The sequence below is a fragment of the Sapajus apella genome, unplaced genomic scaffold (genome assembly GCF_009761245.1).
Source record: "Sapajus apella isolate SASKATOON/1434 unplaced genomic scaffold, GSC_monkey_1.0 scaffold38, whole genome shotgun sequence".
Lineage (NCBI taxonomy): Eukaryota > Metazoa > Chordata > Mammalia > Primates > Cebidae > Sapajus > Sapajus apella.
Genome location: NW_022436978.1, coordinates 19,540,123 through 19,565,497, shown reverse-complemented (window position 1 = coordinate 19,565,497; position 25,375 = coordinate 19,540,123). Strand labels below are relative to the sequence as shown.

General features: G+C 47.9%; 2 protein-coding genes across 5 annotated transcripts in view; both read left to right on the top strand.

Annotated features, from left to right (window-relative positions):
• LOC116565015 overlaps nt 1–25,375 on the top strand; it is a 719,225-nt gene that overhangs the window by 686,840 nt on the left and 7,010 nt on the right. Inside the window, exon 1 of one of the 4 annotated variants that reach the window (XR_004275209.1) lies at nt 11,589–11,741. The exons of 2 other annotated variants lie outside the window; for them this stretch is intronic. The gene's annotated coding sequence lies outside the window, so the exon portion shown is untranslated. Of the gene's footprint in view, nt 1–11,588; nt 11,742–15,163; nt 15,220–25,375 lie in introns of those variants that run through there. One more of the 4 variants, XR_004275208.1, reaches the window with a different exon arrangement.
• Nucleotides 93–2,718, top strand: SOX2 (SRY-box transcription factor 2). Its single transcript, XM_032298568.1, has one exon. The coding sequence runs from the start codon at nt 612–614 to the stop codon at nt 1,572–1,574; it is 963 nt and encodes a 320-aa protein (XP_032154459.1). The 5' UTR covers nt 93–611; the 3' UTR covers nt 1,575–2,718.

Sequence of the window (25,375 nt, the reverse complement as noted above, 5' to 3'; positions counted from 1 at the left end):
CCCCCCCCCCCCCCCCCCCCCCCCCCCCCCCCCGCGCCGCGGCCCCGAGGCCCCGCCCCCTTTCATGCAAAACCCGGCGGCGAGGCCGGGCCGAGTGGAGGAGCCGCCGCGCGCTGATTGGTCGCCGCGAACCCATTTATTCCCTGACAGCCCCCGTCACATGGACGGTTGTCTATTAACTTGTTCAAAAAAGTATCAGGAGTTGTCAAGGCAGAGAAGAGAGTGTTTGCAAAAGGGGGAAAGTAGTTTGCTGCCTCTTTAAGACGGGGACCGGGAGAAAGAAGAGGAGAAAGAAAGGAGCGAAGTTTGAGCCCCGGGCTTAAGCCTTTCCAAAAAATAACCATAACAATCCTCGGCGGCGGCGGCGGCTCCGGCCGGAGGAGGAGGGAACGCGCGGTGGTTTTTTTTTGATCCTGATTCCAGTCTCTGCCTCGCTCGCTTTTTTGCCCCCAAATTGTTCCTCGCCTGCTTCGCCTCGCGGAGCCCCGCGCTCCCGGCACCCCCGCCCGCCTCCCCTCCTCCGCCCCCCCGCCCGCGGGCCCCCCAAAGTCCCGGCCGGGCCGAGGAGGGTCGGCGGCCGCCGGCGGGCCGGGCCCGCGCACAGCGCCCGCATGTACAACATGATGGAGACGGAGCTGAAGCCGCCGGGCCCGCAGCAGACTTCGGGGGGCGGCGGCGGCAACCCCACCGCGGCGGCGGCGGCGGCGGCGGGCGGCAACCAGAAGAACAGCCCCGACCGCGTCAAGCGGCCCATGAACGCCTTCATGGTGTGGTCCCGCGGGCAGCGGCGCAAGATGGCCCAGGAGAACCCCAAGATGCACAACTCGGAGATCAGCAAGCGCCTGGGCGCCGAGTGGAAGCTGCTGTCCGAGACGGAGAAGCGGCCGTTCATCGACGAGGCCAAGCGGCTGCGCGCGCTGCACATGAAGGAGCACCCGGATTACAAGTACCGGCCCCGGCGGAAAACCAAGACGCTCATGAAGAAGGATAAGTACACGCTGCCCGGCGGGCTGCTGGCGCCCGGCGGCAACGGCATGGCCGGCGGGGTCGGGGTGGGCGCCGGCCTGGGCGCGGGCGTGAACCAGCGCATGGACAGCTACGCGCACATGAACGGCTGGAGCAACGGCAGCTACAGCATGATGCAGGAGCAGCTGGGCTACCCGCAGCACCCGGGCCTGAACGCGCACGGCGCGGCGCAGATGCAGCCCATGCACCGCTACGACGTGAGCGCGCTGCAGTACAACTCCATGACCAGCTCGCAGACCTACATGAACGGCTCGCCCACCTACAGCATGTCCTACTCGCAGCAGGGCACGCCCGGCATGGCGCTGGGCTCCATGGGCTCGGTGGTCAAGTCGGAGGCGAGCTCCAGCCCGCCCGTGGTGACCTCTTCCTCGCACTCCAGGGCGCCCTGCCAGGCCGGGGACCTCCGGGACATGATCAGCATGTACCTCCCCGGCGCCGAGGTGCCGGAGCCCGCCGCGCCCAGCAGACTGCACATGTCCCAGCACTACCAGAGCGGCCCGGTGCCCGGCACGGCCATCAACGGCACACTGCCGCTCTCGCACATGTGAGGGCCGGACCGCGGACTGGACGGGGGAGGCCTTCTCCGGCAGGAGCGAGGGGCATCAGTGGGAGGGGTGCAAAGAGGAGAGTTGGAAACAGCGTGGAGAAAGCCCGGTATGCTCGAAAAGAAAAAGGAGAAAAAAAAAAAATATATAGGAGAAGAATCTCATCAGCCACAGCAAATGACAGCTGCGAAAGAGAACACCGATCCCATCCACACTCACGCAAAAACCGCGATGCCGACAAGAAAACTTTTATGAGAGAGATCCTGGACTTCTTTTTGGGGACTTATTTTTGTACAGAGAAAACCGGGGGGGGGGGGGGGGGAGGGCGGGGGAATGGACCTTGTATAGATCTGGAGGAAGGAAAGCTACGAAAAACTTTTTAAAAGTTCTAGTGGTACGGTAGGAGCTTTGCAGGAAGTTTGCAAAAGTCTTTACCAATAATATTTAGAGCTAGTCTCCAAGCGACGAAAAAAATGTTTTAATATTTGCAAGCAACTTTTGTACAGTATTTATCGAGATAAACATGGCAATCAAAATGTCCATTGTTTATAAGCTGAGAATTTGCCAATATTTTTCAAGGAGAGGCTTCCTGTTGAATTTTGATTCTGCAGCTGAAATTTAGGACAGTTGCAAACGTGGAGAAAAGAAAATTATTAAAATTTGGACATTTAAATTAAAAATTGTACAAAAGGAAAAAAATTAGAATAAGTACTGGCAAACCATCTCTGTGGTCTTGTTTAAAAGGGCAAAAGTTTTAGATTGTACTAAATTTTATAACTTACTGTTAAAAGCAAAAATGGCCATGCAGGTTGACATCGTTGGTAATTTATAATAGCTTTTGTTCAATCCCAACTTTCCATTTTGTTCAGATAAAAAAGAAAACATGAAATTACTGTGTTTGAAATATTTTCTTATGGTTTGTAATATTACTGTAAATTTATTGTGATATTTTAAGGTTTTTCCCCCTTTATTTTCCGTAGTTGTATTTTAAAAGATTCGGCTCTGTATTATTTGAATCAGTCTGCCGAGAATCCATGTATATATTTGAACTAATACCATCCTTATAACAGGTACATTTTCAACTTAAGTTTTTACTCCATTATGCACAGTTTGAGATAAATAAATTTTTGAAATATGGACACTGAAATTATTCTCGAGTCTTTCATTTATTTGGTTAACACTGTGATTATACATAACTTCTCGGGGAATTATCTTACTGTGCTCAGCCGACAAAGCAAAAGACCAAAAAACCTCGGTGTTACTAGTCCAGCGTCATGTGCTAATGTTAACTGCGAAAAGGAAACGGCTGGATGAATAATAAGTACTGGAAAATTTGAAAATTTTGTCATTTCTAAAATAGAAACTAGAGACATATATTGTAAATCCGCCCCCTCCTTCTCTAAGCAGCATGAATAAGCATGATGGGGACTTATACTGAAAACTGATTTATGCCACTTGTTGCCAGAAAGGATCCAATTCTGAAATTTTTCATGTAGTTTAGCAGATGGGGTATTGAGCCAAATCAGAACCAGGTTGGCTGGTTTTGTTTTCATTTTCTTCACAGCACAATGGCCCTTTGAAACCTGGCTATAGGGAAAAATGATGCTTCTTGTGTCAGAATAATTGCAAACTAGACATGCAAAGTGCTCATCTGCTGGGTGGGTGTTTGGAGACTCTGGCCCTGCTATTGTCTGGGAGGAAACAAGTGGTTTGCTTTCTTTGTTCCTTGACTTCATAAACTTTCTCCTCTACGTTTTCCTGTTCGGGGGCGAGGGAAGGAAAAGAACATCTTGCAAAACGCCCCGGCTTATCATCAACGTAGTTTTATTATTTATTTTCTTTTTTCCCCTCTCTCCCTCCCTCCCTGAATTCCATTTCTTAAATTGGCAGCGCGGGTCCAAGCCTGTAGCCCCAAATCGGATAATCTCTACAGCTGATAACAAGCAAAAGAGAAGCCAGGCAACAGCCATATTAAAGAAGAAAACAGTCAACTCTGAGGTAGATATTTTACTTTGTCCTGTCTAATCACATTTGGAGATGATTATGCTTTTGATCTGTTAACAATGTTTTACTACAGTAGTGGAGACGTGGGGGAGGGGAAAGGGGTGGGGAAACACGATTGGATTTGGGGGGTGTGTGTGTGTGTTTTGCCCTAGGAAAGGTAAAGAAAGGCCATAGTTGTCCTCAGTGGGAGTGGAAAAGTTGGGCCATCGCCGTGGTCTTTGATTTAGCGATGCTTCTGCTTCACAACCCACCCTTGCTCTGGGCCAGCCGGATGATGTTACCTAGTCAGGGACTTTTCTACTTTATTTACTACTGGCTTCGCTCATCTTCCTCCACCCACGGGGACCAGGAACCAACAGTCGGGCACTCTTAAGAGCACGGGTTTGCTTCCCACAATTTCAAGAGCTTGTCGCCTCAACTTGCTACAACTTTGGAGGAGTTGGAATGCGGCAGCGTCTCCCACCCCTGAGTGAAGTACCTGCTGCGGCCACCAAGCTGGCTCATCCCGTGGGCTTGCATTTTCTCATTTCCAAGAAAGTGCTCCTTTCTCGTGGTGTTGCCAATGTTAGTTCTGGGCTGAAGCGGGGGTCTCTCATATTTTCTGTACTTTCTATTTTTTCTAGAGTGCTATGTTTTGGATATGTACTGTTTTTTATTTATTACTTTTTTAATCCTCATTTTTAGGGTAACCTTGTACTGGGAAGGCACAATTATTATTCCAGGTCCTAATTCTAAGCTAGGCATTTTCCCCCCTAATTAATGCAGAGACTCTAAAAGAATTTCCCCCGGCCTGGCCAGCCATTGTAATGCATATACGGATTATTCACGTGGTAATGAGCACATTCGCCAGTTCTTGCTCACACATACGAATAAAAGAAACTTTGAATAAAGATCCAAATGATCATGCTGGGGGAGTGGGGAGGATATTCCCGGAATTTGAGGCAGTCAACTATATAGCTTATATATTTTTAAAATAGAAATATATTAGAAATACGTATAGAAGTTTAGAGTAATTGCACTGCACTCACCTCTCATTAAAAAAAAAAAAAAAACTGTCCACAGGGCTGGTCTAAAAAGCAACTTTATGGCAAAATGCTCGGGTTTGAATATTTTGCAAAAGGAAAGGGAGCACAATATTTTGGAAAGTAGAACTAGCTTTGAATAATTGTCACTGTCTGCATAAAACAGGAGAACTCCCGTTCCCTCTTATTCCAAACCAAATAGTTGAAAAATGAAAGTCAAAATATTTTGTTTGCAAATATAAATGCTTTTGATAAGCTACATCTGAGGGAAATGATACATATCTTGTGCCATCATTCATTTGATTAAATTAAATGGTTCCCTGAGATATGTGATTTCTTGGCTAGATTAATATTGAACATATAATATTTTAATAATAATGTGATGGTCAAGGAGAGTAAACCCATAAAATTGCCCAGTTATGGGTTTCTTCTCCTTGAGAACATAGTTGTTGAGTGTTTAGTTTTTGTTTTTATTTTTGGGATACTATTCTGCTCAATGAAAGCACTCAATTTCCAGTCAAATAGGGTGAATTTAAATGTTTTGTTAACCTTATACACAGAAATGTGCAAAAGGGTGAGATTATAGTCTGTCCTTTCTGCAATTTCTTTCTCTCCCCAAACCACCTGCCCCCCTTCCTGCATACTTTAAATAAAGAGCGTTAAAATATTTTGCTGAGCTGTAGTAGATTAGCAAGGTTTCTTGCCAATGCTGGGAAGCTGGTATTACAGACCATCCCAGGGGAAAATGGCTCACATTAGCCACTAAATGAATATTTGACAAGGGCTCATTCGGAGGTATTACTGCTATAAACGTGTCCCTACTGGACTTTTCAAGGGTCAAAGAGCAACGCTTCAATTAATTATTTAGACTGCTAGTAGATTTGGTCGTAATAGCTGTACTTATTTCTAGAAATCGACACATTCTTACAGTAGGAAAATCTCAGGAGAATCTTCTCCATCAGCAACACCTTGGACTGAAATACACATGGCATTCTAAAGCTGACTTTTTCATAGAACCTTTTCTTGGGCTGGCGGGGGTGGGGGGCCACAGAATTATAGTCTCCTTTTCTATTTCACTGACTGTTTTTTGTTTAAAAGAAAAAAAACAACATAATAATTTATCTTAATATCCACTTCATGTCTGGCAAGATATTTTAGGGATTTGCAATATGGGGCAAAAGGGAAGGGTGTTCGTGTACAGCCTCTGCCTTTTCTAGGTAGAAATGTCGCAGGGATTCAGAGACCCAGGCAGGCCCTGAATGTAGACAGGATACACATTCCTGTTTGCCAATAAAATGCAAGTTTGAAAGTGGAAGGTTCCATGAGCTGAGTACTCTAGGTTCTAGTCGTCTCAGAGTAAACTGGGGTACAAGGTAGTCCCTCCTTCTCTCCTCACCTATTGGTCTGAACGCTGCAAGGTGCAGTGGGGGGGCCAGGGTTCCATTTCTGCCATGTCACAAGTTCCTCCGTGGCCCTAGGTAAAATGGTAAGGGAAAGATTTTGAGGGTAAGACTCCTTGACAATAATATAAATTGAATGAATAAGAGATAAGCTGCGAGGGGGGGTGGGAAGAGTAATTACAAACCCAATTCATTCAGCTTTTCAGAACTTTTGTTGTGGGAGCTCCATTGACGGGTTTGGAGCTGCCAGTTTTCTCACATTAAAAAGAACTGATCAGCGCCTCAGGGGGACAAGAAATACTGCTTAACTGCGTGGTGATGGGGTCTTCATTTAGAACCATTACAAGACGAAAATTAAACAGTGCCTTTGTGTGCAAGAGGTTTACTTTTCAACTGCTAACAGTTTATAGCTAACTGCTCTGAGATTGAAGTTTCACTATGGTTTGATCACCTGCTGATTGACGCTGCTTATTTATTTATTTATCTCTCTCTCATAATTAAGATAACTTTTCATCACCCCCAGCCGCGTTTTATTTCTTGCTCTTGGAGAATTTTGAAAAACAGATCCTCATATTTTTCTTTGTGGAAGGAGTTTCCTTTGCCCTGAGCTTTAGCACAGACTTCAGTTCATATTCCCCAGGGGACAACCCCTCACCCACATTACTGCCTTAAAATAATTTGCATCTCATTCTCTGGTTTCTTTTTTCTTTTTTTTTTTTTTTTTTTTTCTGCTGCATTTTCTTGCTCTGGAAGCTAAGGCTGCTTTGCGGGCCGCAAGGAGGGTGGGAGATAAGGGTTAATTTATTTCTTTGCTTTGCTGTCTTTTTTTGACCTAAATTGGAAGAGGGCTGGGTGGATTTCTCTAAGGACTTCGCCTATGAGGTGAATCCCTTAAAGAAGGAAGAAGGGGCAGAAACTCTGACCTTTGCTGTGAAAATATGGATAAAGTCCAAATGGACATAGCTTCCGGAGTTCTAGGGTAAGAAAAGCTCTGGAAGGAGCTTTCTAAAGACAGGAAAGTTGTCCAAGCCAGAGAATTAGTTTAGTGTCTTTCATGGTTATTTTCTATTAAAACGTTCCTGGAAACCTGACATCTGTTACCACCAAGGGAGTCTTGTAACCTCCTCTCTCCCTGCTAGCCGCACCGTCCAGTTTTATGATTCTTGTTTTCAGTTTGTCTGTTTTGCTTCTGTGGCCTTTAGAAAATAATGGACTTGACTTTCTTATTTTGACTAAGGGGATTTCTCTTTGGAAGGGTGGAGCATGAAGATAGGTCTAAGATTCTTGTCTCTATTCCGATTCCAGATGGATTTTATTTTACACTTTGGTATAAAGGTGCTATTTCTGATTCCCTGAGCTCTGTGCTCAGTTTCTCTCCTAAAGCAAATAGAATTTCCTCTCATTTCGGAATGCAAAGATATTTGCTGCACCTAGGCGTTTGAACTTGAGATGCTTGTTCTACTTTGCAAAGAAGTGTCAGGTGATTGGAAAGCGGGAGGTGTCCTTCGTTTTATTACCCCGGTCTGCCTGCGTGTACAGAGGAAGGGTGCACTGTTTTCTGCAGAGTTCGGCGCTTTGAACTCTCATTTGCCTCCCTCTCCCAGCTTCGGTCCGGGGCTCGGCTCCGGGCTGTGAGCGCGCCGGCCTCCCGCGGGCTGCTCTGGGGAGCGCCGGGTGCCCAGTCCCGGGAGCCGACCAGCTCCGGCGGGTGGACCTGATGTCACCGCGGCCCGGGTCACAGCACCCACAGGGCGCCCCAAGCAGGTGCCGTGTGGGGCTCCAGTTCTCTCCCGCCCGGCTCTGCCCGAACGGCCGCATTCCCTCCCTCTCAAGCAAGGACCCGCGTCAGACAAGTCTAGAAAGTCTCCCGAGGCGTTGGGGACCCCGCCACTCCGGAGTCCTCTGCCTCCTGCGCCCCAACCCACGCCCTCTCCGTGCTGACCTCGTGACGCGGGAGATGGTGTCTGGGCCCCAGATTCCCACGCACATCAGAGATTGTCTACACAAGGGGCTCTTTGTCCCTGTTTGTGGCCAACTCTCAGTATGAGTGATCTCACGTGGTTCTTCCCGGTTAGAGGCCGAGGACTGGCAGGGCTGGGGAAGCCGCAGGAGCCATCTGGGATCCCTGGAATATTGGGCCCCTTCGGATTAGAGCGGGTAGTGATGGGGAGCTACGGACCCTTCACTTTCCCGTTAGTGAGACAGGAATCATACAGTTACCTGGAAGAGGTGACTGCACAGTGCCTGGCAAAATAGGCTGAACTGATAAGTGTGACTTTTCTTAGTGTCCAGCCGAATTAGCGAAGGGAAGCAGTTCTCACGTCAGACCACAGCGAACAGACGGAAACGCGGGCCCCTTCTCTCCTTCCTGGCTCTGGGCAGTGAAATTGGCCTTGTTCACACTTCCCTGCTTACTTCCCAGTGCTCTCCCTGGCTTCAGGTTTGCCCAGGAAGTTATCTTGCAAACTTGCCATCCCTGGGCACCGTCCTGGAGGGAGGGATCCTGGCATTCCGGGCAGGAGCCGCCCCCACCCGCAGAAGGCAGAAAAATAATTACTGTATTAAATAAGGCGCGGAGAATTCTTCCCGAGGGTCCTTATCGCTGGCGGCCAGGCCAGAAGCGGGACTGCGCCCCCACCCCCACCTGGTGACGTCAGGGCCTGCGGGGCCCCGGGGATGAAATGATTCGTGCGAGTGTTCCAGAAAGGGCGATCCGAACGCACGCAGGGCGAGGCCAGAGCAGCCGGGCTCCACCACCACGACCGAGCTCCAGCTTGGGAGGCTCCCGAGGCCCCTGCCCGCCCCCCAACCCAGAACACAACCACATATACAAGTAGCCATCGCCTTCAGTACGTGCATAGCCCTCGCCACAGGAGCGCCCTTCTTCCCAATAAGTATTAAGTTATCTGGTTTGCTAGCCAAAATTTGTCGCGGTTGTGAGTGAGTTGTTTCTGCTGTGTTTATATGATTTTGTTTTTAGATGGTCGACAAATTTCAACAAAAGCCTTGACGAAGTACACCATAGCTTTATTTAACCGGGGGCAAGTTTCTGCGGCAATTTAAGAAACGGACTTAGAAGAGTTTTCTGCCTCTCGTGTCCAGCCACAGCTAGCTCCTGGCTTACCATTGCTGCACCAGTTCTGTTTTCTCTTTGCCTTCCATTCCCAGTGATTTAAACCGCCTTTAATAATCTTTTTGGAGTCATGTATTGCTGAGATAATTTCTTTGAACTGTGATTTAAATTGTAGATAAGAGGAAAGATATTTGCTCAGTGAATGTGTGTAAGTGGAATAAAATTATTTGTGAGAGAAAAGCACCTGGGCATTTCTGGGAGACGCACTTCACAAGTTTTCTTTCCAACTCTCAAATCGATTTGATTTATTGAATGCCCTTCCAATGGAAAGGATCCTGGAAAATAGGCCTTATGTTCTGATATTGGTCCAGGATCTCACACAGTAATGATTTAGTGAGAATTAGCCAATATTTTGCATGCAGTCAGTTTAGTATCAGCTCACATTCAGGTCGATTTTATCTCACTTAACAGCTCAAATCTGGGTTATTGCATAACATTACAGTTTAATCAGTCTGGAATACTAAGTGGCAAACCTGTCTTCTCCTTCTCAAGGTCCTCTATTTCCCCTTCCTCCCACCTCCAAGGAAACTATCTTAAAATCAAGTTTCCCTTTGAGAGTTTGTTTACCCCAACTTCTGTTAAACTAGACTAACACACTCTCATCAGCTTTCTAAACACTCTCTCATCAGCTTTGTGAAATGGTGCAAAAACATCTTGGAATCCAAGATGGCAAAATAAACTTGAGCATATGGGGGAAGACTGCCTTGTTAAGAAATTGATTTAAATGTTTAGCTTACACTTCAGCCTCAATGCTTCCCTTCCTGCCCACTCTTACTTCCCTCACTGCCCACTTCTGGTTCTTGGGTACCCCACCTCTATTAGCAAGCTGGTTCCCCCAGCATAAATTATGAATGCATATCAACAGGCTCATCAGCGGAGATAAATCAGAGGCTTTCCCCTTTGCACATTTCTGCTTTTATTCTCATCGAAACGTCTTTCTGCCCCATGCTAACACTGTCTTTCGACAAACTTACTATCCCCATGTAAACTATGGAGATATATTCTCAATTGGAAAAATCAGGTAATTCCCTCCCCTCCCCCTCCAAGGAAGCCTTTCGAGTTAAGGATACAAAATATTTCATGGTTAGTTGTATGAGCTTCCAAATTAGCTGCATATAAAGTATTTTAAGATTTTTTTTTTTTTTTTTTGGCTGTCACTGGCTGGCAATACTCATTTTGTGTGTGTGTGTGTGTGTGTGTGTGTGTGTGTGTGTGTGTTGGTTTGAAAAGCAGGAAGAAATGTAATGAATTGAGTGCTGTCAGAGATGTCTTCTGTTTGAACAGTCTGCGATGGGCTGAATGGCAGGGACTCCCTCATCCAGTGCAGGTGCAGTAGAGCTGGGGAAGGGGGGAGGGGGGCTCCCTCTGTTCAGTCAAAAAGCACCATTCTCCACAATAGACCACACACTGACAGCCAGCGTGACATCAACTCACACTTTCATACTTTTCCCCCATCCTTAGTTCTGAGTTCACAAAGTGGCTATACAGTAGCCTTGGTTAGGCTCCTTTAATGAACATTTTGTGGCTCCTATGACCAACATTGAAATCTGCGGAGCCCTGGGAGGAACAAATAGATTTTTAATCGTGAGTTCCAGACCAGAATGTATAGCTATAGATATTAAAAGTAAGCTGGCCCCTACATTCTCTCCCAATGCCAATGCCCACAGCAACGCCAGATGATCTGAAAACTCTGAGTTAAAAGTTCATCTAAGACTTCTCAGGTTCCAAGACACAGTTTTCCGTGTCCCGAGAGAGATCAAACAGGAAAGGAGAGAATGGGTAAATTTTATGTATTTATTTAAATGTAAGAGCACCTCCAGTATTTTATTATGCTTCGCAAAGAGAGTTAATCCTACAAATGAACGAACATTAATCTTGTGGAGTGGAGTTCTGCTCCCTTTTGAATTGGTTTTACTGGGAAGAAGAGGGTTAGGAAGGAAAGGCAGCAACTGTTTTAAAACTCTGAACAAAGATGTGACCACCCTTTGGCTGTCCCTCTGCTTGCAAGGATTGGACCTTCCAAGAGTTCCTTTTCCATTTGCTGAAGCCCAGGCCCTGGGGCCTCACGTTTTAGATGGAATTACTCAAGGAGGGCACACTGCTAGACAAACTCTTCTGGTCAGTTCCTTCAGCCTCGACCCAGTCCCTGCTCCTGTCTGCCACCACCCACTTCGCCACTTCTTAGTCCCGGCTCTGAAGGTTTTAGCTGAAAGAGGGAGGAGCGAGGGAAAGGCCACGCAGGTGGGGACAGCCCCCTCTGTGCCCCCCGCGCCTGGAGAGACCCCGCCGCCCTGTCGCTGGCTGACTCTCTCCCCTGTGCCTTGGCTTGCTGAAGCACTCACCCAGTAAAATTCCTCCCTACTTCCTTACGTGCGTGTATTTTAAAAACACATGCACATACCCATGCTTCGTCACTCAACAAACAAAATATCAACATTCTAGCTCCAGGAGCAAAACGTTTCAACCATTTGCCTAAATAATGTTCAGTAGGTGGGGCGGGGATATACAGGCCTCCTAGGACAGCGGCCACGACACCCCTCCCTCCGGCATGGCACCAGGAAAGCGGGGCCTGGCGGCGCGGGGCGCAGGGCTGGAAGATGTGATGTGCAGGGTGAGTAAGGGACAAGTTCCTTAAACCCTCAAATAGCACAGGAAAAGATGGTCAGAGTGCTGCGGAGCCCTTCGCAAGCCCGTGACTACCACGAGTCGCCGGGTGGCCCGCGTTAGCGTATGCCCACGGCGCCTACTAAAGTCTAGGCCTAGAAGAGGCGTCTCCCGCCCCTCCACCCACAGCCAGCCGCCACTTGATAGCTAACGCGTCTTCCGGCCGGTACACACCCACAATTAATCTTTCTTATTAAAGCCTCCATTCTGTACCCATGGGGCGACTCCAACCTATTTAGATTTCCTTGGTTGGCTGCACAAATTTAAGTGGGCATCGAGTTATAAACCTAATAACAGAGGACGAGAGAGGGTGATTTGAGTAGAGAAGACGCAAGATGCGCCAGGGTCCTGAAGATGCTGCGGGCCTTGCCCACCTCGGGGTGCCCGCCAGGCTCCGGGAAAGGTAGTGAGCCTCACACTCACACCCCACCCACGACCCTTGCGCACACACCTGCACCCCTAGCCCCTGTGCTCACAGATACACCTGCGTGGAAATGGCCTCCTCCGGAGTTCTTAGAAACCCCTCCCAGACAGGCACAATTCTCAGAGCATCGGAACCAGGGAACTCGCAGGGAACCAGGGAGGCTTTGTACTGTTTGGGATTAATTGAGAATAATTAACACTGGAGACCGTTAATCACCACTTTGCGGCTCTTTCCCTCCTTTCGGGTCTGCGGCGTCTGCCTCTTTCGCTCCCGCTGCCGGCGCTGGGATGCGGGTGAAAGTGAAGACGTAGCTGTCACCCAGTTCGGCTGTACTTTTTAAAACGCTCGCATATTGTTTGATTACTAATTCGAGTTAATATGATCTTTATGGCAACATAACAGTGGATAATTGGCCTTTTTTTCTGAACAACAATGTAAATCACAATCGCTTTATTATTTAATAACGTCAAACGCTTCGTTGGATTGGCCCCGACCGAGAAGACCTTTTCTTTCTAGACAGTGTTGTGGAGGAAGAACAATGAAGATCTAATTGTGGAGATTTCATAAGTTGGCTCCCGTAAATGAACAGCTTAGATATGGAAGTTCCAGCAGATGTGGGTACTACTCGCCTCTACAAGTTCTACCCCCACCCCCATATACGCAGTCCAAACACTCTATTGGAGGGTTGTTTTTTGTGTGTGTGGTAGTGGTGGTCCTCAGATCCTAGCAACCACCTAAAGTTTCCAGTAGTAATTAGAGCTTTTATCGGGCCTGCTCTTTAGCCCTTTATATTGCCGATTTAGCGTTAAGGCATTAAGTCCACACACCAAATTAGCGCGACTCCAAATAGCCACAACCTCTTACTCGCCCCTCCCTCATTTTGGTGGTTGGACACTAAGAGCACAGGCCTGAGGCTTTCTTTCTTTCTTTCTTTTGTCTTACTTTGTTTTGATTTGATTTTAAAAACAGATTCACTATCGCACTGTCTGGGAATATACTTGTTTCCGGCAGAGTTTTGCCATTCTTTTGCAAACGCCTGGAAGAGCACACGAAACTCAGAGAACTACAATGCAGACACAACGCTTGGAAGGAATGGGTCCCCGCTGCTCCAATGAAAGATTAATTACATTTGCCCCCAAAGCCTCAGTTCTAACGGTCTCTATCGCGGCTTTTGCCGTCACTGGAGGACCGCTGTCTCTGGGGTCTTCAGACATCCGAGTCCTTTGCAAATGAAGAGCCCCCAGCATTTGGAATTCGGGTCAAGGAGAAAGGCTCCGAGCCTGCAGCAGTTTTTGTTTTTGCGTGTGCCCGCCTCTCCATTTTATTCAACTTCTGCCTGTCGGGAGGCCGAACAATCGCTCCCCACCCACCCCCCTCCGCCCAGTTTCTAAGATAAACAGGAGGTGCAAAATGCGTTGCCTGCACACGCGCCCTCGTGGGCCAGTCTTCCCGAAGCCCCCAGCGCACTGGCCATGCAGCTGTCCCCCAACTAGAACTGGGAAAAGACATCCCCCTTCTCTCTTCCCACCTGCGTTTAAAAACCATCACATTGGCTGTTTCACTAGAGTCATGTTCACATTTTCGGCCCATGCCACCTTCCAGCTTCTTCTGGGTCCACTCTCTGTCTCTTTCTAAGGACCTAAAAAGTGTTGGGAGAGGGCGAAGAATTGGAGAAGACAGAGGATTTTCAAAATGTATCCCCCCGCCCCCTCCCACCACAAGGAGTGCATTTGGGAAACTTTCCCTAACAGGAGTTGGGCGCAGTGTTATTCTTCTCCATGGGTCTGTGGCCTCCCCGCCCCGCTGGACAATGCGTGCTTTGAGGCTCTGTGGCCTGCAGGCAGCGGGAGACGAGGGGACTGGGCAGCCTTCCTCCAAGGGGCCCGCAGCTGGGGGAGCGCCAGGCAGGGAGCAGGGACGGGGAGGCGAGCCACGCAGGAAGGAAAACCATAAAAGTGCCATTTTTCCCTCAGTCCTGCACAGAGGCAGGCTTTGAGGACACAGGGGCAGGGCAGCTGGGGGGGGGGGCTGGGGGATTGGGGGGTTGAGAGGCTTTGCGTGTTCTTTTACCCCCCTGCTCCCACTGAAACATTTTATTTCGGCATATAATTTTGCACACTAGGTTCTCCAACCTCCTCGCCCTCAATCTTGGTAACCTGGTCTCTGGTTAATAATATCACAACCCGGGGCTGGAAAGCTCCGACCCCCTCCAGGCCCCAGCGGCGCCCCAGGAAAAGCCCCTGGGCCAGGAGCTCTGGGACGTCACTTTCTAGTTGGTTTTGTTGGCTTCTTGTCTTTCTCCCCAAAAGACCCCCACCCCCTCCTCCTCTCCAAACAGCATCTAGGGGAGGACCCCTGGGCTCAGCGGCCGCCCTCAGACGGCTCCCGTCTTGGTGGAAGCGTTTGTCTGATGTTTGAAAACGTATACAAACGGGGCGTCAGGGCCACGTGCTGTGCCTTCGAAAGGCCGCCGCGCGCCCAGCGTTTCAGAGCCGCGGACGCCGGGGCCGGCGCGGAGCCTCGGGTCTGGCGGCGGCGCTGAGCGGAGCGAATGATCCGGGGCGCGTTTGATCCGGGGCTGCGGCGTCAGCTCCTGCTCTGCTTGTCTGTTTGTAATCTCGCATCTCGCCAGCCGGGACGGCGGCGGCGAGGGGAAAGGACGGGACGGAGGAGGGGGTTCGCGGTGGCCACACCCCTTCCTAATGAGTTAATTTCCATATTTGCGCCTCCCGCATCGCGCGCCCTTTTTTTTTTTTTTTTTTAATCCTGACGCCACTGTGCTGCTGCGTCTTGCACGGCGCAGACACCTCCACTCCGGATCCGAACGGAAGCGCTCGCGGTGGGAGCAGAACGCGGGCCGCCGCGTCCTCTCCGAGCGTGGATCTGGGCGCCGCCGCGGCCGGTTCCTCCCCCGCCCCGCCCCCTCCGGAGGGTCCCGCGCGGGTGGCGCCCGGCGGCCGCGGACAGAGGCCCAGCCCCGGTTGCTCTCCCTCCCCTCGAGGTGAGGGCGGCGAGCGGGGCGGGCACAGTGCCCACCCGAGGGGGATCACCGCAAACGCACGAACCAAAAGTGAAAGTTCCAAACGGGGACTAACACGGCGGGTTCGAACTCCAGGGAGGGCGCGGAGCCCAGTGTGGGCGCGTCAGCGCGGGAAGGAGGGAAACTGAGGGTCGCTTCAAAGTTGTAGGGAAAAAGTTTGGGGCGAGCCCTCCCTGGAGGTCCAGGGCGTGTCTCGGCGGATCTAACCGGTTTCCCACCGCGTTTGCGGTGACTCTGCTCTGGAAATGGGTGAAAGAGACCGACCTTTGCAGTCGCTCGCGCCCCCGACCCCCATCCCCCCAACCTTCTTACTTCGCGAAACGCATTAGAATGGGGGGCTCTGGCCCGAACTCCGAAATAGCTTGCGTGTCAGCGGCCAGCTGCAGCAATATCAAAGTGAACTGTCCCAAGTCACTCTTGTCTAGAAGCCGGGGAGCAGCTTAAGCAGCTCGCTTTAATGATGATTTGTGGCTCGGAGAGGGCCCCGACAGCAAACACCCCGCAGGTGTGTGCCGGAACACCGCCATCCCGGCTTGAATGTCGATTACTCTGGCCAGCGTTTGATCGGCCCTTTGAAACCCTTTACAATTGCCTGTGACGAACGGCCACTCTCAGTTTTTCTCTGAATAATCCCTGAGGGTAAGTCCTCCGGGCTTTTAAAGAGCTCCAGTATTTTATTTTTTAAGAATAAAAAGAAAAACGTTCGACTTTAGTTTAGACATTGTCAACTTTTAGCCGTTAACAGGCACCACTCAAGCCAGGAGACACTTAATGACCGTTAGTTACCCTTGCTGTCTTCCTAGAAACCATATACATATGTGTGTGTGTATGTATGTGTGTGTTTGCATGTACCTACCTACATACATTGTGTTGCTAAAAAGGAGAACGTTATTAATTTCGTTTTCTTTAATTTCAGACCTCCTTGCTTGTTTATAGAGGTTTGCATGGGTATTTATTATAAATATGCATTATTATTACCAACGCCATTGTTAATCTTGTCTTAATGCCTTCTCTCTTCTCTCTGAATAAGGTTAAAGCTTTGCAGAGTAAAACCAGAGTTTAACTCTCCTCAACACCTTCACACCAACCCCCGTCACCAAAACGAAAATGTAGTGCTGTTCAACCTTTAATATTTACTTAGAGTGTTTACATAAGGGGAGGGAAATGAACTTTTGTCTGAAACATACAACAAGCGGCACTTTGATTTCATAAAATAAATGTCAACAATTGCCAGGGCTTATCAGACTGGGGTAAGGGGTGGGATTGGAAGTGCAGTGGGCTTAAAGGCCCATTCCTGCCACTTCAGACTACAAAGGGTTACACATAAATAAGTGCCGAACTTGCCTATTGCAAAAGTTTTCTTGGTGCTTTCTAAGTCACAACAGGGGAGGGGAAAGCTGTCGTTTATTATCCAGTTCTGGGCAGCAGCAGACCCCGGTACCAAGGGGCTCTTAGCTTTGGCCGGCAGAAGAGGGGTAGCCTTTCAACAGCAGCCCCCTTTGTTCTCCTGATCTCTTTCCCAATTTCAAGCTTCACTTGCACATCCCAAGTTTGTGTGTTAATGACGCTATTACCATCTGGCTCGCCCTACTTTCCAAAAGATATAAATCTCCCAGCTCCATTGCCCGCATTATCATTTAAGTGCCACCATAGCCAGAAGAAAAAGATGCTTTCAAGACTCCAGATTCTCCTGCACTTACTACCCCTGGCATGGCTCTTCCACTATATTTATAGACTATGCATTGGGGGCGGGAGTGCTCCTTGAGAGACCTGATTTCCCAAGAGCTGTCCCTCCAAGCCAAAGAAGACATGCTTCTGGGTGAAAAGAAAGGCATCAAATGAATTTTCCCTTGAGACATTTTTGTTTTGTTTGCAGCAAGCAGAATGATAGTATGTGCCAACATACTTTTACGTGCTTGTGGCTTCCTTTCTGTCTCAGGTTTGTAAAAGTTTCAGTGCAACTCCCAGACGTTCAAGATGTGCCTGCCGCTCTTCAACCCTACTCTGAGCGGGAGAATAGATGTGTTTCTCTATAGGAGTGGGGGCGGGGGTGAAGGGAGATAAAAAGAGCCCTATGAAGCAACTTTTGGGAGCTGGGTGTCCCTCCTAAGCCCTCACTTTCAGTAGCGCCTGCATGGATGTGTGGATGTTGTGTGATTTACACACTTGTAGTTGTAGATAGAGATCTTCCTCTCTCCTTCGATTCTTTCCTGGGCAAAGTAATCGGTTATTTGCGTGTTTTGAGCACAAAAGCTGAGAAAATACAACAAATGGAGTGGGGCTGGCTTGTGCTTGGCTCCACAATGACTCCATTTATCTGGCCAGGTCCGAGTGAATAGAGGAGAGCAGACTCTGCCTCTGGACGCGTGGGCTTTTGGTTCAGGCCCCTCGCTGATTTGAACAGCTAATTTCCCCTTGGCGGGTTTCTGAACTGTTTGCGCTCTTGGTCTATCATATGTGGGCGCATCTTTCTCCTTGTGATGCCTGCTCTTCTTCCCACTGTTATCTTCACAGAGGCAAGTTCCACTAAGATAAGCCAACCCAACAGGTTGGAAGAAGAATTGGAAATGTGAGCTTCCCGGGATCTTAAGAGAAGCTCTTAAAATCAACAGGATTTGAGCAGCGCCCCCCAGCCCCCTTAAAAAAATATTGTCAAACAGAGAAAGCATCTTTAGGGAAAAATACATTCTTTTTGAGGAATAACAAAATCACTTATTGTATATTCCTAATACTTTGTATGAACTGAGCACAGAAGATGCCTAAAACAGTGATTAATTGATATCACGCTCATGTAGCTGTCTGCATGCAAAAGCCACAATTTTCTTTCTAGTTCACTTTCCTGCTTTTTTCCCCCAAACTCAAACAAGGTCTTGTTTAGAAATTTGTGTCCCTACTTTTTCCTCTTGAGAACATTATCGAGTTGATATGAACAAATTGCAGAGGATCTACCATTTAAGTAAGATGCACTTTTAATCACTGATCATTAAAATGGTTATGTTAAATATACTCAATTACATGCATGACTTAACTCTAACAGTACTTTCTTTTCTCCCAGCTGCTCACGTATTCCTTAACCATAGTCTGTGGTAGAAACTTGATTATGCTGAATCCATACATTTCGATGGATTTCATCAGCCTAATTAATGCTTCAGTGTGGCCTTGGGGTCTGAATGAGCGCTTTACTGTCATTTGAGGTTAAAGGGAGTGTCGGAATGTAGAAGGTTTTTCTTTCTTAGTTACTCCTGGGGTACTTAGGGATTCCATTGAGCAAGGTGGATAGCCGTTGTTAAACAGACTATGTGAAGCAAGAAAACCCATCCAAATGGCAGAAAAGTGAGGCGAATTCTTCATGTTTATTTCACACCAACACTTTCGGATTCCACAATCTCCAAATATTTAGTAAGGTGGAAATTACCATCTTCTGTTATATCGTAAACCTTCACTGAGAAGGAAAAGTTGAAAATAGATTTACGGCGGATGGCTAAATATATTTTGTTTTGCTAATCAAGGTTGTCCCTGCTCCTTCTCTTCTTCCTGTTCCCATAACTTTTAGACTACTTGTTCCCTCAATTTCAACTTTCATCTTTCACAAGGAAGCACTCACAGCTGGTATTCAACAGAAACTCAAGTCACCCCCAAGTGGGTAACTACATTCTGTCTTTTCAGGTGTAAATTAACATCTGAATACATCTCAACCCCACTGACCCCTACCACCACCACCAATTCTGCCTCAGCAGAGTTGCAACTAATCTGCACTTCTACAAATGGCAGGGCTGACAGAAGTAAAATGTCCCCAAACTCCATCCCCCAGCAGAAAGACCAAAAGGTGCTTGTAGCGCCGATGAGATAAGTCCTGATATTTGCACATGTCTAATGAAACACCTGTGGAAGAATATCTTTCAAGACATGTTTCCTTGGTGGCCAAGGAAACAGAGAAGAAGGAAAAAAGGAGATGGACGTATCTTGGTTCTTTAAGAAATGTTCCAACTCTGACATTGAGTCCCTGAGGACAAACTTCACCCAGCAGACCTTCCTTCGTGCAAGAGATCCACTGACCCATACCTTAGTTTCAGATGGGCAGCACCGCATGTCCACACAGATCGGATGGAACCAGAAGGATTTTAGATCTGTAACCCAAGTACTACCTTGGAATTTTGTACTTGTTATGCTCATGCCATGATTGCTGTAGTAAGGGTATATTGCAAGGTTGGAAATGGGGCTTTTATAATGCTTTGTGTAATGACACGTTAGATAGAAGAGACTCATGTGCTAGGATTGGTAGCACAGTGCTCTTTTTTTTTTTTCTGAGATAGAGTTTCGCTCTTGTTGCCTAGGCTGGAGTGCAATGGCATGGTCTTGGCTCACTGCAACCTCTGCTTCCCGGGTAGAAGTGATCTTCCTGCCTCAGCCTCCTGAGTAACTGGGATTACAGGCACCTGCCACAACACCTGGCTAATTTATTATTATTATTATTATTAATTTTAGAGATGGGGTCTCTCCATGTTGGACAGGCTGGTCTCGAACTCCTGACCTCAGGTGATTCGCCCATCTCGGCCTCCCAAAGTGCTGGGATTACTGGCGTGAACTACCATGCCATGCTAGTGGTACAGTGCTCCTGAGAAACACTGGAGGCCATTGAAACAGATAAATATAGATCTAGGTATGTTTGTAAAATGAAACTGAGAATGAGCTCAGGGAACTAGATAACTAAACAGATGCTGCTGGCTAGGCCATTGCAAGGGTTAAGATGCTCTTGCAGCCTCCACCTTTTCTCTCAGACCTAGTGGAGTCGCAGCAGAGCACATTGCTCAATCCTTTGGGCTAGATACCTAGGGAAAGAAAAAAAGAGAATGTTTCATAAATAGTACTGCAGGCAAGCAGTTATCTTCAGCTCATGGTTTCTGTACTGTTAAGGTTGGACTACAGAGGGTCAGAGGAAGAAACATTTCCTGTTGGGAGTAGAGGAGACAGAAGTGTGGGCAAGTATGTAAAGAAATCAACCTTTTTTTAAATTTTATTTTTATTTATTATTATTATTTTTTTAAGTCGGGGTTTCACCATGTTGGTCAGGCTGGCCTTGAACTCCCGACCTCAGGTGATCCACCTGCCTTGGCCTCCAAAGTGCTTGGATTACAGGCGTGAGCCAACACGCCTGGCATTTTTTTTTTTTTTTTTTTTTTTTGAGGTGGAGTCTCGCTCTCTTGCCAGGCCGGAGTGCAGTGGCGTGATCTCGGCTCACTGCAACCTCTGCCTCCTGGGTTCAGGTGATTTTCCTGCCTCAGCCTCCTGAGTAGCTGGGACTACAGGTGCACTACCATGCCAGGCTAATCTTTGTATTTTTACTGGAGACGGGGTTTCACTATGTTGGCCAGGTTGATCTCGAACTCCTGACCTCGAGATTTGCCCACCTCAACCTCCCAAAGTGCTGAGACTAAGATGTGAGCCACTGTGCCCGGCCTGAACCTAAAATATTGGAGCCATATATGCTGGAATTGTCAGTACATCACTTATATTCAGTGCTTCATGTCTCTGTGCTATGTGATTAAGAATGCAGGCAAGGCCGGGCGCGGTGGCTCAAGCCTGTAATCCCAGCACTTTGGGAGGCAGAGGCGGGTGGATCACGAGGTCAAGAGATCGAGACCATCCTGGTCAACATGGTGAAACCCTGTCTCTACTAAAAATACAAAAAATTAGCTGGGCATGGTGGCGTGTGCCTGTAATCCCAGCTACTCAGGAGGCTGAGGCAGGAGAATTGCCTGAACCCAGGAGGCGGAGGTTGCGGTGAGCCGAGATCGCGCCATTGCACTCCAGCCTGGGTAACAAGAGCGAAACTCCATCTCAAAAAAAAAAAAAAAGAATGCAGGCAAATCATCAAACTTGCAGTATTGACCTTATGTGATTTATATATTGGAAATCAAGGACAAGATAGCTTAATACAGCCCATTAACAAAAATTAAATACAACTCTTCAGTGTCTAAGACTAGGATGGAGGCCAGGTCTGATGACTCATGTGCCTGTAATCCCAGCACTTGGGGAGGATGAGGCAGGCGGATCACAAGGTCAGGAGTTCGAGACCAGCCTGGCCAACATGGTGAAACTCCATCTCTACTAAAAATACAAAAAATTAGCCAGGCGTTGTGGTGAACTCCTGTAATCCTAACTACTAAGGAAACCGAGGCAGGAGAATCGCTTGAACCCGGGAGGCAGAGGTTGCCGTGAGCCGAGATCATACCACTACACTCCACCCTGGGCAACAGAGCCGGACTCTTCCTTAAAAAAAAAAAAAAAAAAAAAAAAAGACTGGAATGGGGTTTAGTCATTACCCTTAATTGTAAACGAGGCAAATTCACACACTGATCAAGCATGCAAGAAGAGAACGTTTTCAGCACCCGTCTCTCCTTGATGGATAATCGGAGGTCAACTCCCAGCCTGCCCATTATGTGCCTCGTTCTTACTTTCCCTGCTCCACCTCCACAAATGACAGCTGCTTCAGAAGTAAAGAACTTGGTTCCTGGACCGGTTTGGGCCTCTTTGGCATGACATAGTTCCCAAATGTCGCCTAACTGCTATGGAGAAGCCTGTGGACTATGATCATGGATAAACTCTCCTGTGTTAATGGGAGAGTTTGAAGCTAGAACAAGGTTGCCAAAAAAATAGACTCAATGGGTTGGGGGCTTCTAAGATCTTGAGAAATGAAGCCAGTTTGAAATGTTGGCTTTTTGTGTTAGTCCAACTTGTCCCATTTTCTTCCAGAGTTGAACAGAAGCAAAATACCCGGCCTGATGCAGGGGATCCCTGATGACAGTTGAACTAATTGAGGTGGTGTTTCTTGATTCAGCCCAAAGATCTTACCGATGGTAGATGTAGCGGATGCAGCCTCCAACAGCCTTAGTTTCAGAAAAGTTTTACACACCCATGCTTTGAAGTTATAAACTGAATCTGTGTCACTTAGGTTGCTATCATCTGATTCCCCTCCAGCGCCTTTCTTTGTCTAGATGGGCCCCCACAGGCAAAGTGTAGCCAGCCGTAATATTTAATACACAAACTCTCTGACAGAGCAAATTCATAAATCAGAGAATATTTTTACATTTGGTATGTAAATGATTCATAGTATGACAAGGTCATAAGCATTTTTAGCAAGGTTCTTCTGAAATAAGGTATTTATTACATGATCTAATCTACCAAGTGGGGTAGAGTTTAGGGTAGGGCCACCCAGTAACACCTTAAAAAATGCCCTGGGTGAAACAAGTCATTAGTTTAAGAGCAGTGGATAACAGTGGAGAGGATACAGGAAAGGATAGGTCTTCCTCGTGCTGTCCTGTGACATGGCAGCATTTGTGTGTGGCACGATGCTGAGAGTTCAGCAAGAAACAGGGGCACTGAGGCAGAGGAATGGCTTGCTGTAGTTTTATGGGTTCATGTTATTCATGATCAGATGCCATTCTATTTGTTTTGAGCTGAAGGATTTACCTACTGCAGAAACCCTGCTCATGTTGATGGGAATAATCAACCTGTCCTAAAGCTTCAAAGCTTCAAAGGACAGGTTTTGAGATTTTGGGGCATTTAGTTTCAGACTTTGACTCTAAAATCCAAGCCTGAATTGCTTATTGGTTTGGAGAAGAAAACACTTAATTTGAAATTCTGATATAAACTGTATGGCAGCAAACTTAGTTGAGCTTAGAAACAGCTTAGAATCCCAGATCCCAATACGCCAGATCTTGTGTTACTTACTTATGGAAGAAAAAAAGGAGCACCTGGTCTCTAACCAGGAGAAAAGCCTGTTCGAATTATTTCAGTTGTTCTCAGCAGGTCAGTCCTCCGCTGTTCTTGGAGACAACAATATTTAAGGCTGTCTGGGTAGTTCTGGTCTCATGTCATCCAAACAGCACATTTGCAAACTCAGAAATGCCAGATCGTGTTATTTCTGTGGCAGAGGGTTGCTTAAGATCTGTGACAGCTGAGATTTTCCTATCGATTATGTGACAATGCAGTTCATTTATAGAGTTCGGAGAAATTAGAAAAGCCTCCAGTTTAACAAGGAGACCCTTAATTCAAGTGCTGTGTTGTATTTCAATGCAGAAATCAAAATTCAAGTTAGGGAAAGTGGAAGAGTGAATTAAATCTTGAGCCCAAACTTCTGTAGCTAAATCAAACTCCTAGGAGGGCTTTGACTAATAATTTAATTCGAAGCCTTATGATTGGGTAACTGGATTTGTAAACTATGCAAGAAATCACATCTCATGTAATAAATGCATACTTAAATCCATGTATGTGTTTAAAATTGCTCCTAAATTTAAAGCACGGAGTGAGTCTAAAACAGGGCAGACGAATCCAAGAACACTCTCGTGACCGCATGTGCTGAGGAGCAGCAGAGGTGGGTGATTACAGGAGCACTAACCTGCAAACACCTTGAGAGATCTCCTTCAGATGCGTCTTAAGTTCTTAAATGACGGAACGTGCCGGCATTTTTCAAATGCATTCACAGGTAAAAATACTAGTTTTATGTTGAGTGTCAATTCTTTATTCATCCGTCACAGAATACATACAGGTATACGGAAGTAACTAGATGCCCAATACGTTCCAGGGGCCCAGGATTTCAATCCAAAGCAAACCTGGGTAATGTGACGGTAGATCAAGGGTGCCTGAGACCGCAGCCACACACACCCAGAGGGTTAACTGGAGGAGAGGAAAGAGAGAAGCTCCTCTGTGCGGTGTGTGAGTGACAGGAAGAAGGGGGCAGAGCGAGCAGGCGAGCAGGCGCCCCCGTCCCCACACCGAACACGCTCCCTGTGGGGGTCCCAGCGGGAAAACTGCAGCGCGGCCCTGGCCTGCACCTTGCCCACCCAGCCAGCAGCTCTTCTTGCATCTGCTTATTTATTGCCCAGAAGTCATCCAGCATGCTGAAGGGGCGATTATCGACAATTTGTCAGCCTGAATTTGTTGCTGGCAATCACTTTTTTGTGAAGTTTCCCTCTCAGGCACTTGAGTTTTGGGATTAGAAAACTGGGGATGGGGGAGCATTATCCTGTGGCCTGCTTTTCATTTAGACACAACCAGGCAGACAGAAGGAAACGGAGCATTCATCTGACTGCAGTCACCCCAAAGCACAGGCCATTTGGATCCAGAAACTGGTTCCTCCTACAAACTCTCCCGCTCTCCCTGGGGCCATTCACAGGCCTTGTCTAGACTGTGGCTTCGCTCTCCCTGGTGAGTGACGATGTGTAAGAAGTAGGGGCCTCCACATTCTGCCCAACCACCCCCTCATCCTTCACAAACGTTCATGTCTTGGGCCTGCAATTTACTTGGGCAAACTGGGACTGAGACTCTGAAGTCGCAAGTTTTTTGTTTTGTTTTGTTTGCTTTTAGGTTTTTGTTTGTTTGTTTTGTTTTGTTTTGAGACAGAGTCTCGCTCTGTTGCCCAGGCTGGAGCTCAGTGCCATGATCTCGGCCCACTGCAACCTCCGCCTCCCAGGTTCAAGCAATTCTCTACCTCTGCCTCCCGAGTAGCTGGGATTACAGGTGTGTGGCACCAATGCCCCGCTGATTTTTATGTTTTTTTAGTGGAGACAGGGTTTCACCTTCTTGGCCAGGCTGATCTTGAACTCCTGACCTCATGATCCAAAGTGCTGGGATTACAGGCATGAGCCCCGGCTTCCAGCCTGCTTTTAGTTTTCTGTTTGCGGATGCAGGTCCTGAATCAGCGCCCCGCAAGGTGAAACGCTTTCCCTTTTGTCCCTCCTCTTCCCTTCCTCTCCTTGTGGGTGGGGGAAGATGGTGGTCAAAAAGCAGGCCTGTGCCTTGGATAGGGCAGCTGGGGTGGGTGCTTCAGAGCCGCTGCTATGTCTCACTCTTATCTTCTGACAATCATTACAATTCAGTTTCAAAGATTCTGTCTTTAGCCTATGAAGGAGGCCAAAAGGGTGGGCCTCCTTTCCGGTGGCAGCGGTTTGGCAGTGAGTAGGCCCTGGTCAGGTTGCCCCAGACTCTGCCCTTCTCACAGCAGTCCTGTGGGGAGGGTCTGGAATGGACACTGCAGGAACAGCTCTGGAAAAGCTTTAAGGTGGGCCAAGAAGTGGGCAGGGCCCGCAGCTCTGAATCAGCGTGGCCCCTTGCTCAC

Coding starts and splice junctions, on each gene's coding strand:
- SOX2 (XM_032298568.1), top strand. CDS start 612: ATGTACAACATGATGGAGACGGAGCTGAAGCCGCCGGGCCCGCAGCAG.